We start from the raw sequence: 13,659 nt of genomic DNA, 5'->3' as shown, positions 1-13,659 counted from the left end.
TCTGCCCTTTCAGAGTAAGAGTTTCAGATCATGTCCCCAGTCCTTTCAAAGTGACCATTGCCTGTGGTTACTGTACTGTATGTGTGTCCCCACTTAGGATCCTGAATACAGGACATTTTTACATTGATACACCTGTACTTTTACATAAGTTAAAAGAATTGAGCACTTCTTCCACTGATGCCAAACACTTGTGATAAATGACTATAATATATGGACTGTAGTCCATAAGTGTGCACATCCCTGCCCCTAATTCCTTTCCCCATGAGTGACCATTGATTGTGCAAATCAAAAGATGGAGGTCTTATGGTGCATGTAGGCCCAAATCAAATCTGGAAAGCTGCTGCCAACCACCACGCTAGACTTAATTTCTTTTTGAAAACCTTGCATAAATTGCCATTTTTGAATATGTGAGATACAGTATACCATAGCAAGATTTCAACCTTGTGCTTTATTTCTGTGTGGAGAGGAGGGAGGAGGCTGAGGACTGCTGAGTGGTGCAGGAGGGAGTTTGGATGTTGCAAACAAAGAAAGTTGTTCCAAACATCAATAAAAGAAGTCGGTGTCAGTAGAAAGTGTAGAGCCTGGAGTGCACGATAGAGCAGGTTTTTCTAACTTGCCAGTGAGATGAGAGGCTGAATCATCGTTAGCGAACGGACCGTCCAGTTCGGTAGTGCACTGGGTCCTGAGAGCATTGAGGACTTTGTTGAGCTCAGCTTTCGCCAGATGGTGTTTTCTCTCTTCCCATTCCTGTAAATCTGCTCTCTCATGTTTCTCTGTTTATTAAAGCACAATGTAGTAGCACAATGATCTTTGTTTGGTAAGCAAGCTACCTCACAGAGAAGGATACAGGAGTAGACTGTGTAGGTGTCAAAACTATTGCTCACATATCTGAAAACCTCCCTGTCTGTAGTGCTGAGCTTTCTGGGATCCACCTCCAGGTTGCTGTTAGTGGTTCTGTTATGCTGGCATGATACATGGTCAGAGGAGCCAAGAGTGGCCTGTAACAATGAGAGGAATGCACATTTAATTGTTAGTTTTTAGCTGGTTTGTTTTTCATTGTAATGACATGAAAGAAGTTAAATCTCTCACAAAGGTTTCTTAGACTGTATAATTTGTCGATGTAATCATCTCACACCTATTAAAGATGATGACCAGTCCAATAACATGACTTAAAAAAACAAAAAAAAAACAAAGCTACTATTGCATATCATGCTGAAATCGACACAGTACAGAGACTGCTGAGTGTTGGACTGCAGTGCCTGTTCAGGTCTGAGGCTGCTGCTGACCATCTCTGGTGGGACTGTAAGTTGCTGACCTACATCTGCTGACATTTCCAAATCCCAGGCCCTCACTGTGAGCCGTCCCAACTTGTGCCTACTCAATGATGATGCTCTCCTGACTTGTTAAGTGTCACATAAAAAGTCAATTTTATTCGTAGTGGGGTTTTTTTTTTCTCTCTGCCAAGGGGCAAAGAATTCATTTCTGTCCATTACTCCGAGCTGCTGCCTCTGCCAGGATTTCACTACTTCACTACGCTACTGTACCATGGGTATTTTCTTTTAAGAGCAGTGACTGTAACTCTTGACAGGATATGTCCCCCTGCGTATGATCACAGAGGGCACAGTTTGAGGTTTCCAGCAACACATCAGATGGTCTCTCCATGTTTAAGTTTCTTTTATTTCTTCTTAGTTTCTACAATAAGATGCAACTTAATCACACCTTTTGTTCTTTTAGCAACATATTGCTTTACCACTGCTTCACTTTTTGGACCCAAGTTTGCTTGGTAGCTGTAGTTATAATGAGTTGCTAGATACCTGGTTTCTACAGTTCATTGTTGTTAAACTTAAAGGACCCTTTCTCAGTCAGCTTCTTACTATGAATTATGGGATTCTACATTAAAATCCCTTTTAAAGCCAAATTTAGAACAGTTTTGGTTATTTTAGAGATTTGTGTTTTTCAGTTTTTCTTGTTTTTTCTCTCTTAGTCGTTTGAAGTGAGCAGGGATTCACCAAGAGGAAGGTGATGTCACATACATAAACCAATCAGGATTTAGTTTTAGTAGGTTTATCTGAGCTTTATTAGCTAATCTAAGTCATGCTATTTATGATAATGTTGCTTTGTTTGCCATTACATGCTTTATTTTGGAAGAAGTCACTGGGGTTTCAAGAAATCATAATATCATAAAATAATAGAGACCATATGCAGAGATGAGTACTACAAACATACCTTTCCCTCCCTACCCATCCAGCCATCCCTCTAACCAACCCCAAGGTGGTTAAATTGAAAATGTTAACAAATCTCAACAATTTTCTGTATCACTACGCTGGTTCTTTCTCACATGCTCGCTCTCAGCTTTCCAGCACCTCCTGCTTGATCCTAGTCTCATATAACGCCATAATCAATATATCTATATATCCACTACACCATTGATGAAGCAGAAGTTAGTGTGAAGGTTTTCATCTACGTGATCCACCTAGCTACAGTTTCAACATGGATTATATTATTCCAGTTGTGCAAAGTATGAGGGCTGCATGTAGTTCATTAAACAAAGGTGTTAAAGGATGCAGAGTGTCGCAGGGAATTCCAGCATCTGGCGTGGAAGACCAGAGCTGAAGATGGAGAGGGAAAGAGTGAGCTTGAATGTTTCTTTAAATCAAAACTCCTCCATCCTTTTCCATCCATAATGTCACCTTAAGTTGTCAATTCCAAAACGTACCCATTTATATTTTGTATTAAAGTCGACATCCACAGCACAGAGGAGAAACATTGCTTGTCGTTCAACTTTTTGTCTGGAAAATCATAACTGCCGTGTGACCTTTCCTATTAATGTAATTAGGCAGAATGTTCTCCCGTCACAGTGTGTATGGGCTGTAGCCGTGCTGTACGCTCTCGGCAGAGGAGCGCTGTGAGACAGCAGGGAGGTGCAGCACAGCAGAGCAGCACAGGATGCAGTTTGAGCAGCTTAATGCTTGTGCAGCAGAATGCTGCTCAGTGTCACTGTGAATAATAAATACATACCTGTCACACATTTTTTTTATGTATTATTTTCTTTACCCTTCTGATGCCTTCTGCTATCATGGACCCAGAGGCCCCCACATGCTTGTGTATTAATCTGGCCCAATCAGCCTCAGAAGAACATATTTTGTTTTCCAATTACCTGCCGACAGCACTCTGTTCACCCCACCATGACCAATTTACAAACTCTGCATTCAAGCAGTATATTTCCAATGCAAACAGCTTATTACCTACTGTATTAGCAGGCACTGTAGATGGCTGTGTACAATTGTTTATTGCATCAATGTAAAACTGCAGTAGATTTGGTGGTTTTGACTAAAACATGATTAATAATGTATCCTAAATGTGAAATATGCTTGAGAGGGTAAAACTTCATATCACCCTCATCATACTCTAACATGCACAGAGACGTACACTGTGCACACATCAAACTTTCCCTGTGAACGTGCTGCTGGCTTCTGACACAGAGATGATGAGCTGAAAATTAATTTCTCTATTTCATTTTCACAGGAGGGCAGTGAGTGAATGAAAGCTGGTATGATGAACATGTACCAGCCTGTATGAACCACAGAAATGTAATTACTAAAATGTGCTGCACCGGTAAATATAAGTTAAATGGCAAAGAGCTGTACATGTATAATTTGTAGCCAAAGCTGTTTTGCTGGGCTGCTGGATTTATTGACATTAATAAACTGCTATGCATACATCATTCCTAAAGCCACCTGGCAGAAATGCATATCTCAGAACTAGCAATAAATAACACACATCGACAAAATCGCACACAGAGGCTGAGCATTTAGTGATCCATGTAAAAAGAAATGACGTCTCCAGACTACTCACGGAAACATAAAAAAATAAATCATGTTTAGGAGTCTCTGGAAAATAAGGAAAAATAGTTAAAGTCACTCAGGAAGTAAACATAAGAGCAATGGATTGTTTTCTCTGTCTTTGTCCCTGTGTACACAGGGTGAGTCTCCAGCTTACTTTAATGACCCTTAAAAGGTTTAAGAGCTCAGTGACGTGCACTAAGATACGTGTGGTATTGGCAAAATGTTTCTCAATGTTCTCAATAATAATAATAGTCTTAAAAGCTCATCATTAATTATATAACTGATGCACTTCCATGTTTTCAGCAAACAACCACAAAATTTGAAAAACAAACAAAAGTGTATTATATAACTTTTCCACATTAAAATGTCCAATTAAAATTTATATATTTTGTTATATATTTTGTGTAATTGTTTACTTAAACTGTTCCAAATGTTTCCAGCAATTTTCAAACTTCTGCTTCTCCTTGTCATTTGTCACCCGTCAATGACGTCATGCCACATATGCCAGTGTTGTCTGCCAGATGCATCGAAATTGACTTTTTATCCACTTTTAAGCTACATTTTAGATCTTGGTTGTTTTTAGCTATATATTTTAACCAGGTGAAAGATTTTAAGTCTTCGGACATCTGGATCTTAAGTTATCAGAGAAACAGGCCGAGCAAACATTAGCGGTTGTTGCAGAAGCACTGATTTTTACTGTGAAACTTTTTGTTATTAGCTTTATTTTGTCTTTTTACCAAATTTAATCCCTGAGTTTGTTTGTTTTGGAGAGGAAGATACCTCTATGGATATTTCAGGTCCCAGTAAAAACATCCTGAACAATTAATATTGGAAGAATTCTAACCTGGAGAAGCTGATGACAATGTTGGTGACAAGACAACAACTCCCATGATCCCACACTTCACGATGTCACCAAACTCCATCTTTTATTCTTGTTTTGATTGAGAGACCCCGAGCAGCAGAAAGTTACATACTGTGCATTTTAAGTGTTGTATGAATGGACATGGTGGTCCATATTGTGCGAATGTCAAAGTTCCTCTATCACATACCATGACCCCCACGTCTTCTTGTCTTCTCGTGTCTCTATGATATCACCTAAGTGCTGTGTTTCTGTGTTTTCTTCTCAGAATAACCACCACTGCTGCTTGCATGATGGACCTGAGGAGGTACCCACTTGATGAACAGAACTGCACCCTGGAAATTGAAAGCTGTGAGTAATGCAGACACCTGCACAACAAAGTCCTTTACACTGATTCTTAACCAACCTCCAAAAGCAAAAGGCATGGTTGCCAGAAAGCTGTTCATGCTGTTGTACCACTACCTTAAAATCACCATAAAAATTACATGAAATGAAGTGGAGGGTTTTTTTTGGTCAGTGCATTTGTGTGGGATAATTTAGAGGAGCCATTAGTGAAATGTTTGGCATTTCTGCCAATGTGCACCATTTGTCAGATGCTTTACCTCTGCAGTTGATGCCTGCCTTGAGAAATAAAGAAGAAATCACAGTGCTTGGTGATGTGCATTGATTACTATTCCCTCAGTGTGACAGATGGATAGGTCCACCCCAAACTGATTTGCTTGACCTTCAATATGGCTCTTAACTCCCAAATCACATATGTGTCACACACTGTCTAAATAAGTATAGTTTAATATTAGCTTACACCCACCACATCCACAATAATCATTTTAACGCATAATTTGTAAATGGGAAACACAACTAGCAACTAATACATTTTACATTAGATAAATAAAAAGGATGTCACAATTGTTCTAATAAAATGTATTATTATAATATGTAATTAAAAAAAGCAAGTGGGCAGTTTGCAGATATCCACATATTTGGACCAACGTCTACATCAACCGTTTGTTCTATTACACAGAAACTTATCCTTATCTACCATACAGTCTTTAAAGGAACAATTCAACATTTTGGGAAATACACTTTTCACTTTCATGTAAAGCGTTAGATGAGAAGATCTGGAGTATCTGCTGTAACCTCACAGTGATGAAACAAAAAGTAGTCCAAATTAAATACAAGTACAGTATGAACCATGACTGTCCAAACCAGGTGTCACAGTCAAATCTTCCTTCAAAATAGTCCTTTATTTACAGCAGTTATTAGAGAGGACATACTTCATTCTGTCGATGGTTAAAGGGGCACTGCAGAGATTTAGCGTTGGACCTCCATAAACTTGGTTAACTGTCAAGATACAGGTTTTTAAAAGGACTGGTTTAAATCATGGCAGCAGCAGCCAAGATATCCTGAGTTTTAGTTCTAGTATAGGTCGAGCATCAAAAACATTGGCTCCTACATTTCCTGTAATGCAACCAATAGCACTTTTTTGTGAAACCACCCTTACCGGGTGAATGCCACACCTCCAGTTTGTAACACAAGCTTTCTGTCATATAAAATTGTAAAATTTCTGTCATAAATTTGTAAACCAAGATAACCCTAGTGACATCATTAAAGTTATTCTCTCAGACTTTAAAAAGCTCCCTCTAAAACCACTGCATTCTCCTACAAGATCATTGTGGGATGTAAAACAAATGTGGAAAAATGCAGACTTTACATATTATACAATATCATTTAACCGACAGTTGTTTAACATTTTTTTTTCAAATGTTTTAATTTAGATAAATCATTATTCAGGAGAAAAATGTGCTAGTGGTGTAATTAAAAATTGTATTTGCTTGATCATTTTCATTGACCGCGTCATCAATCACACCCACTTGCTCAATACACCAGATATTTGTGGTTCTTGCTGTTCAAGATAAAACTGCAGAGTGTTTACCCTCAGGGTCTTCAGTAAGCAATGAAATATGGATATGCCATGAATTAAAAAGTTGCAAGAATATCTGCTGCTTATGCTCATAGAGTGCTCTGCATTAGTGGGGGTCGTGCACATTAGCCATCAGTTTGATTGATTAGGCAGGCAGTTGTTTCAATTTCATGGACAATGTCACACTTCCTTACCCTATAACCTCAGAGAAAGATTTAATGGTAATGAATCCTGGTCCCGTAGTGAGTTTAATGCCATCCAGGTCTGGACATGTGGCAGTAGAATGTGAAATGTAGTAACACTTCCCGGACTGAGAAATGGCTCTGTAGTGAATGCATACTGGCCTATTGACATAAATCTACCACTGTGGTCACTTTCAATTGCACTGCCAGTTGAGAATGTGTGGGAGTCCCATACAAAGTGACACATGTTAATGAATATTCATGCAGGTAGTAATGCATGCAGTGATATAGCTCCATAGGAGTCTGGACACTGGAGCATGTGATTGCAGAGAACAGACTGATTTAAGTCTTTGGATTGTTTTCCACTGAAGTAATTGTTTTTTTGGTGCCGCATGGTCCTACTAGAGAAAACAGAGTCATTTCTCCATAAACGCCGCTCTTCTCCCATTGTCTGACTACGGCATCTAATACAACTTTGACTTGAAAAATACAAGAATTAAAGTTATGGTTGATATTGTAGTGAATGAATGGGTTGCTTCACGTGTTGGTGGCATTACAGTTGATGCTAGATCCTACTTCTATCTGTAATATCTTTTTTTAAAAATTAGTTGTACTCAGCTCAACCTGACAGACCCATCTGCAGCACTCAGTTGAAGACATGCACATTGTTGAAAGTACTGTAAATGGACATCTCTGCAATTTGGGAGAGGCTCATAATGTAAAATAAAGCAGATGATGTGTGTAGTCAGTTTAAAAAAAAATTTGTTGTTAGTCCCCAAAGGAACAAAGCATTGCAAGCCATAATTTTCTTCCATTGTGTTTCACTCGCAATAGGACCATTGAAAGCTTAAGGTAATCACCATGAAGCCATGTTAGGTCACAGATTCTTGCAATGCAATAGCCACCAAAAGTCAAGACTGCATATGTTGTGAGGTTTCTCAGCCCTGAATGACTATAATTCATGATGGCGTTAGTTAGAAACAACAGTTTGATTTGTCAAAGTGACCTCACCTCATTTTTCTAATCTCCTGCAACAGCCTAAAAATAGAAACTTTAATGATTGTTTCTTCATCACACTTACACTTCACGTGTTATTTCCCTCTCCCTCATGAATTTGTCCTGACTTTGACGCAGATGGATATACCACAGATGACATCGTATTCTTCTGGCAAGGTGGAGACAATGCTGTGACGGGCGTCGACAAGTTAGAGTTACCTCAGTTCTCCATTGTGGACATCCGCTTGGTATCCAGGGAAGTACGGTTTACTACAGGTAAGACTTTCATTTAAAATGTTTCATACCCACTTAAATTAGACTGAAAGTGTCCACTGTGTACACCAAATTATTCTTGAATCGTATATAAACACCTCTGCATCCGCGCCACCACTGTGAGTGTGGGCATCAGTAAATACGTCATTTTCACTGTGGGGAACGTGATTATATTTGGGTCATGCAGAAAGACAATTTCCTTTTCAGTGCAGCAGATTGTAGGTGGCCATTTCCACATATTTATAAAATGTGAGCTGACATGCAAAAAAAGAAAAAGAAAAAGAAACTGAAGTACCAAATGTTGACTCACAAGCTCATCTTTATTCTCAGCAAGGATAGTAACTGAGATTGCATGCTAAAACCATTAGATACTATAATGCATTATTTTACTAAACCAGCTAAAAGTATAGGAAATTACTAGGATAGTAGTTTGCAGTGGCATACACATACAGGTTAATTAATTACTAAAACATCCCTCTGGAATGGGTCATTTTAATAGAGAATTATGTACTTGATCTTTACTATTTTTCATCCTGCTATTGCTAATTTTACATAAGGGGGTAGCTAACTATGACTTTACAGGCAGCAGATGGTTAGCTTAGCTTAGCTTAAAGAGAAAAAGTGGGAAACATCTAGCCTGGCACTGCAATAAAAAAAGAGAAAAAGGTAAAAGTAAAAAATATATGTCTATCAGCACCTCTAAAGCTAACTAATGAACATCTTGTATCTTGTTTGTTTAAGCAGTAAAAAAAAAAAAAAAAAAAAAGTGTAAGAACAATTTGTAGTTTTACAAGAGGTTCTGTGCCTATTTTTTGCCTGGGCGCAGTGACTTCCTGTAGTGCAAGATATGACGTGTCATTTAGTGAGATCTAGATGTGAGCCCGGGTAGCTGTTTCCTCCTGTTTCCAGTCTTTATGCTAAGCTAAGCTAACATCCTCCTGCCTTTAGCTTCATAGTTAGCACATGGACATAAGAGCAGTATGGGCCATCTTATCTCACTCATGTAACATGTAACCTCATACATGTTACATGTGGTAAGATGTTAGTCTAAGTAATTTAAAACCTTGTGAATGCAGCTGCAATCTTATTTCAGTTGGCCCTAGATAGTGTCCTCTAGTGTAATTCTCATGTTTGAGTTTAATGAAATCTGTGAACATTTGTTGCAACCATTCTACAAAGTGCTTAGGTGATCTAAGGCATTTGTCTCAGACTTGATGAAGTATGTATGCTAAAGTATTGATTCATTAAAAGATTTACAGGAACCTGGAGATGATGCGGTCATTCATCATTGTGTGTTCTCCATAGCTTTTAGATTAAAAAGATCACACTTATTTCAAGTCTTTTTCTTTTGTGTGAAATTAGACATAAAAGTGTGAATAGAATACATAGAACAGAATTTAACTGTTATTTAGAGCAATTTGTATAGTTTCAGACCTCATAAATATCTCTGTAGCTGAAGGAGAGCGATCCCAGCTATATGTTTATATTGATTTTTGCATCAGCATTGTATTGTATGGTTGTTTAAATGAAAGTGCAATCAAAAGCCCAATTAATGCCTTGGCACAACCAGCTGACGTATTCCTGCAAAATGTACAAATCGAATGACTTACCACCTCACAACCACAAACTGTATATTTTCCTCCCTCTTGCAGTGTAATGGCATGTGTTGCAATTATGCACCTTTTAAAATGCCCTTTTGGTAATATTTAGAGGACAGAGAAAGTGCGAAAGAAAGGCAGAGCAGCTCTCTGTGACAATTCTCAGTGGGACGCTGGAGCTGCCTGCTGAGATAGGGGGTTGCAGAAAAATCTGCCGTGTTTGCGACTTTCTGCCATGTTTAATTGGAATCGAACTTGTCCCTGGAAAGGAATCCATCGCTTTGGGGAAATTAAGTGCTCCATCTGAACAAATGGAGAAATGACTACCCTGCGTGTTGTCAAAGTGCAGAGTTTGGAAGTCTTGCCCTGCTCTTTTCTAAACTATCGCTCCATCCTTTCTCCGTACAGGCTCATATCCAAGGCTTTCACTGAGTTTCAGGATTAAGAGGAACATTGGATATTTCATCCTGCAGACATATATGCCCTCCATCTTGATCACCATCCTCTCCTGGGTCTCCTTCTGGATCAATTATGATGCCTCTGCAGCTCGGGTGGCCCTGGGTAAGACACAGCCACTGCTGAGTTATTGAAACTCCTAAAGCGCCTGTTCCCATTCAGTCCCATTCAAATCCACCGATTATCACAGGAAGTAACAGCATGTAGGTGTCACGTAACAAATGTGTACATTGTATAGCACATATTACACATTATGAGCAAGTATAAGAGACATGCTTACTCATAATACAATGAATTAATCCCAAATACCCTAAAATAGCAAAACAGAATCTAACAAGACTCAGTCACACTGTTCGTCAAGATACTGATGACATTTATCAAATTTACAATCAGAGTTATATCTGAATTATTTTGGGTCCAGATGATATGATGCACTAGAAATTAGGAACTATGTACATAACCTGACTTAACTTGACAGGTGTAAACAATAACATGGTAATTAATACATTTCTAATAATAATTGGGTAGTTAACAATAAAAAAACAGACACTAATACAAATATATAGGGAGTTAATGGTAGGGAAAGCCACAATAGACCTGTATACAACAGTGTACGTGTAGTCAGGAAGTGTATTTAAGAACAATTTTGGGGTATTTAAACATGAGCATTTCCAGTTTAGCTGCACAACATTGTCAGGTCCTTAATTCAGATTTTAGAAAAATACAAGCAACCTAAATTGTTATAGAATTACAATATTTAAAGTGGTTATAATTACCAGCTATTACAATTGAAATGCTGCTCCATAGTAATAATAATCTAATAATATGATAATATGACACTGACTGGGGTCATTCTGTTACATAATGTTACTTGTTTAGTGTATTTTGCTGGTAATGCTGTTGTACATGAATCCAGGTACTTTTAATGCAGTATTTTTACAGTGCAGTACTGATGAACTGAATACTTCTTCCATCACTGTTTAAGGAAAGTGAAATACAGTATAATTTCTGTCTGATGGTGAATTGTTTGTCTCTGTGTGTGCTGCTGTACTCAGGTGTGACAACGGTGCTTACCATGACAACAATTAACACCCACCTTAGGGAGACTCTCCCAAAGATTCCGTATGTGAAAGCCATCGACGTCTACCTCATGGGCTGTTTTGTGTTTGTGTTCCTGGCCCTGCTTGAATATGCCTTTGTAAATTACGTGTTCTTTGGCCGGGGCCCTGCGCAACAGAAGAAAATCAATGAGAGGCTGAACAAAGCCAACAACGAGCGCACAAGATACGAAGAGAAGCGCCTGAGGGAACAGGTTTGCAACTTCGTCTGCTGCCTCTCTTTTACTCTACCTCTGTGTGTCAGTCAGAGTTCAAGTACAAAACAACTATGTTCTGCACATAAGATTTCAAGATTTCATAGTCATTTAATCCAAAGACACATATACAGCCTTCCCTGGAGTAATCTTCCAGAAGCATACTGATGCCACCACAGCCCAATATGCATTCACCAGCCATCATCCATTGCTTCTCCCTCAAGCACTGACTGCTTTTTATCGAGCCTAGGCTTTTTCATTGAGATAGTGATTCATCTAGCTCAACAGTGGTGTAAACATTCTCATTTCTTATTAAGGTTGTTGTCTATGTTTATGCTGTAGGCTTCATTCATTCTCACTCTGCTTCCTTGTGGTTTAACGTGTTCCAATGAAATTAGACAAAACTTGAACGCGCAGGATGAGAAGGCATTGGCACGTTAACAGTCTGTCGATGGCAAATGCTGAACTAGTCAGACTGAATGAAGCCCCCTCCCCCTGTTTTTTGTGTGTGAAGTGCTAAATGCTGTGCTTATTCAAAGTTGTTCCTGTTGACTTTATGTCCTATGCATTCTGTAAATCTTAGGAAATGTGCTTATTTGCCAGTATTTTATAGCCGTTTTAATGTTCTCTTCATTTTTCTTTCACATTGCAAGGACTCCATTTCCGTGCCGTTTCAAACCAACACCTTCAGGTCATTTACACAGCGAAGAAATCTGTATCACGAGGAACAAAGAAAAGTTGGGGTACATGTATTTAGAAATCATATCAGCTGTAGGCCAGAGCCTCACAATAAAGTCAGATGATTAAGTCACTTTTTTTGCAAGTGAAAATTGACTAGTAGATATCTGTTTAAAGAAACTTGGTTAACTATTTCTGTTGCATGCAAAAACGAGACATTTCATATCATCCCTGCATTTTGCTTTAGCTTGAAAGTTTTGGGGATGGGAGGGGGGTTAATGTAAGTTTTTTACAATTAGGGGGAATCTGGGGTTACTGCTCGACATTACCGCCCTGGCTGACTCTCAGTGTCTTTTCCCTCTCCTCGCAGGTGGATGCTTATGGAAACATCCTCCTCACCACACTGGAGATGAACAACGAAGTGATGCCTTCCGACGTGGGGAGCAGTGTCAGTGACTCTCGGAATTCAGTCATGTCCTTCGACAGCTCCGGGGTCCAATTCAGGAAGCCCATGGCGCCCCGAGATGGCTTCAGCCACCACTCGTTGGACCGGAGCGCCATGCGGAGCCGGGCCAACTGTCGGCTAAGACGACGCTCCTCCAAGCTCAAGTTGAAAATCCCAAACCTTTCAGATGTTAGCACCATTGACAAGTGGTCCCGGGTCATTTTCCCTATCACCTTTGGATTTTTCAACCTAATCTACTGGTTGTACTATGTGAATTGATGTGCATCCCACTAGGAATCATGGGCCATATTTTGAGAGCACATTAAATTGGCTTTGATACAGTTCCAAAATATGTATACACATATACAAGTTGAACATATGTATATGCATATTTCTATATATTATATTTATATATACACGTGTGAAATCTGAAGGACCTTTCTGCTGTACAAAATATTAATAGGATGACTTGAATGTTTAAGAATAATTGTGAGAGAAGAATTTCAAGGCTTTGAGTTTCTTTTTCCTCCTGAAACAAACAAACAAACAAACAAACAAACAAACAAACAAACATGAGATCCCACCAGGGGTTTTTGGAACTAAAGACTGCATGATATTTTTGCTAAAAAAAAAACAAGAAAAAAGAGAAAGTGAAAGCTCTTGAGAGAGAAAAGATGTCTCAGAGTCCCATTGACTTTTTATTGATACTTATTGTAATCAAAAATCCTCTACTGCAGCTCATGAAATCAGTGGTGGCTTGTCTGTTCAGGCATCAGCTGAGTGAGATCCTTGACACCCACCCACCCCCTCCTTCCACCCTCTCCCCGGTCTCCCAACCTCCTCCCTCCCCCGCCGCTCTCACCCAACTCACCCCCTCCCCCACACAAACCCCACCCCCGTCCATCCACCCATGGATAACATGCACGGAAATCTCCGGTTCTACTATGTACAGCAAACTTGTTTGGATTATGTGTTGTTCCTTGGGTTTTTTGAAGTGATATCGTTCTCTTTATCAGACATCAGCTCTGGCCTAAATGGTCTCCATTAGAGGGCCGCGTGGATGGGATGCTTGACCGCCGCATTCCCGCCCAGAG

At 39.3% G+C, this 13,659-nt stretch overlaps 1 protein-coding gene across 2 annotated transcripts in view; it reads left to right on the top strand.

Annotated features, from left to right (window-relative positions):
• Nucleotides 1–13,209, top strand: part of gabrb4 (gamma-aminobutyric acid type A receptor subunit beta4) — a 48,634-nt gene extending 35,425 nt beyond the window's left edge. Inside the window, exons 5-10 of one of the 2 annotated variants that reach the window (XM_071461029.1) lie at nt 4,973–5,055; nt 7,942–8,079; nt 10,083–10,235; nt 11,186–11,442; nt 12,096–12,185; nt 12,491–13,209. In XM_071461029.1, coding sequence (XP_071317130.1) covers nt 4,973–5,055; nt 7,942–8,079; nt 10,083–10,235; nt 11,186–11,442; nt 12,096–12,185; nt 12,491–12,844 — 1,075 coding nt within the window. In that variant the 3' untranslated portion in view covers nt 12,845–13,209. The remainder of the gene's footprint in view (nt 1–4,972; nt 5,056–7,941; nt 8,080–10,082; nt 10,236–11,185; nt 11,443–12,095; nt 12,186–12,490) is intronic. The other variant, XM_071461030.1, reaches the window with a different exon arrangement.
• The last annotated feature ends 450 nt before the right edge of the window (nt 13,210–13,659 follow it).

The sequence above is a fragment of the Trachinotus anak genome, unplaced genomic scaffold, assembly GCF_046630095.1.
Source record: "Trachinotus anak isolate AG129_WGS33_773 ecotype Australia unplaced genomic scaffold, CSIRO_AGI_Tana_v1 ptg000024l, whole genome shotgun sequence".
Lineage (NCBI taxonomy): Eukaryota > Metazoa > Chordata > Actinopteri > Carangiformes > Carangidae > Trachinotus > Trachinotus anak.
Note: the sequence above shows the minus strand (reverse complement) of the source record. Positions and strands in the feature narration are given on the sequence as shown.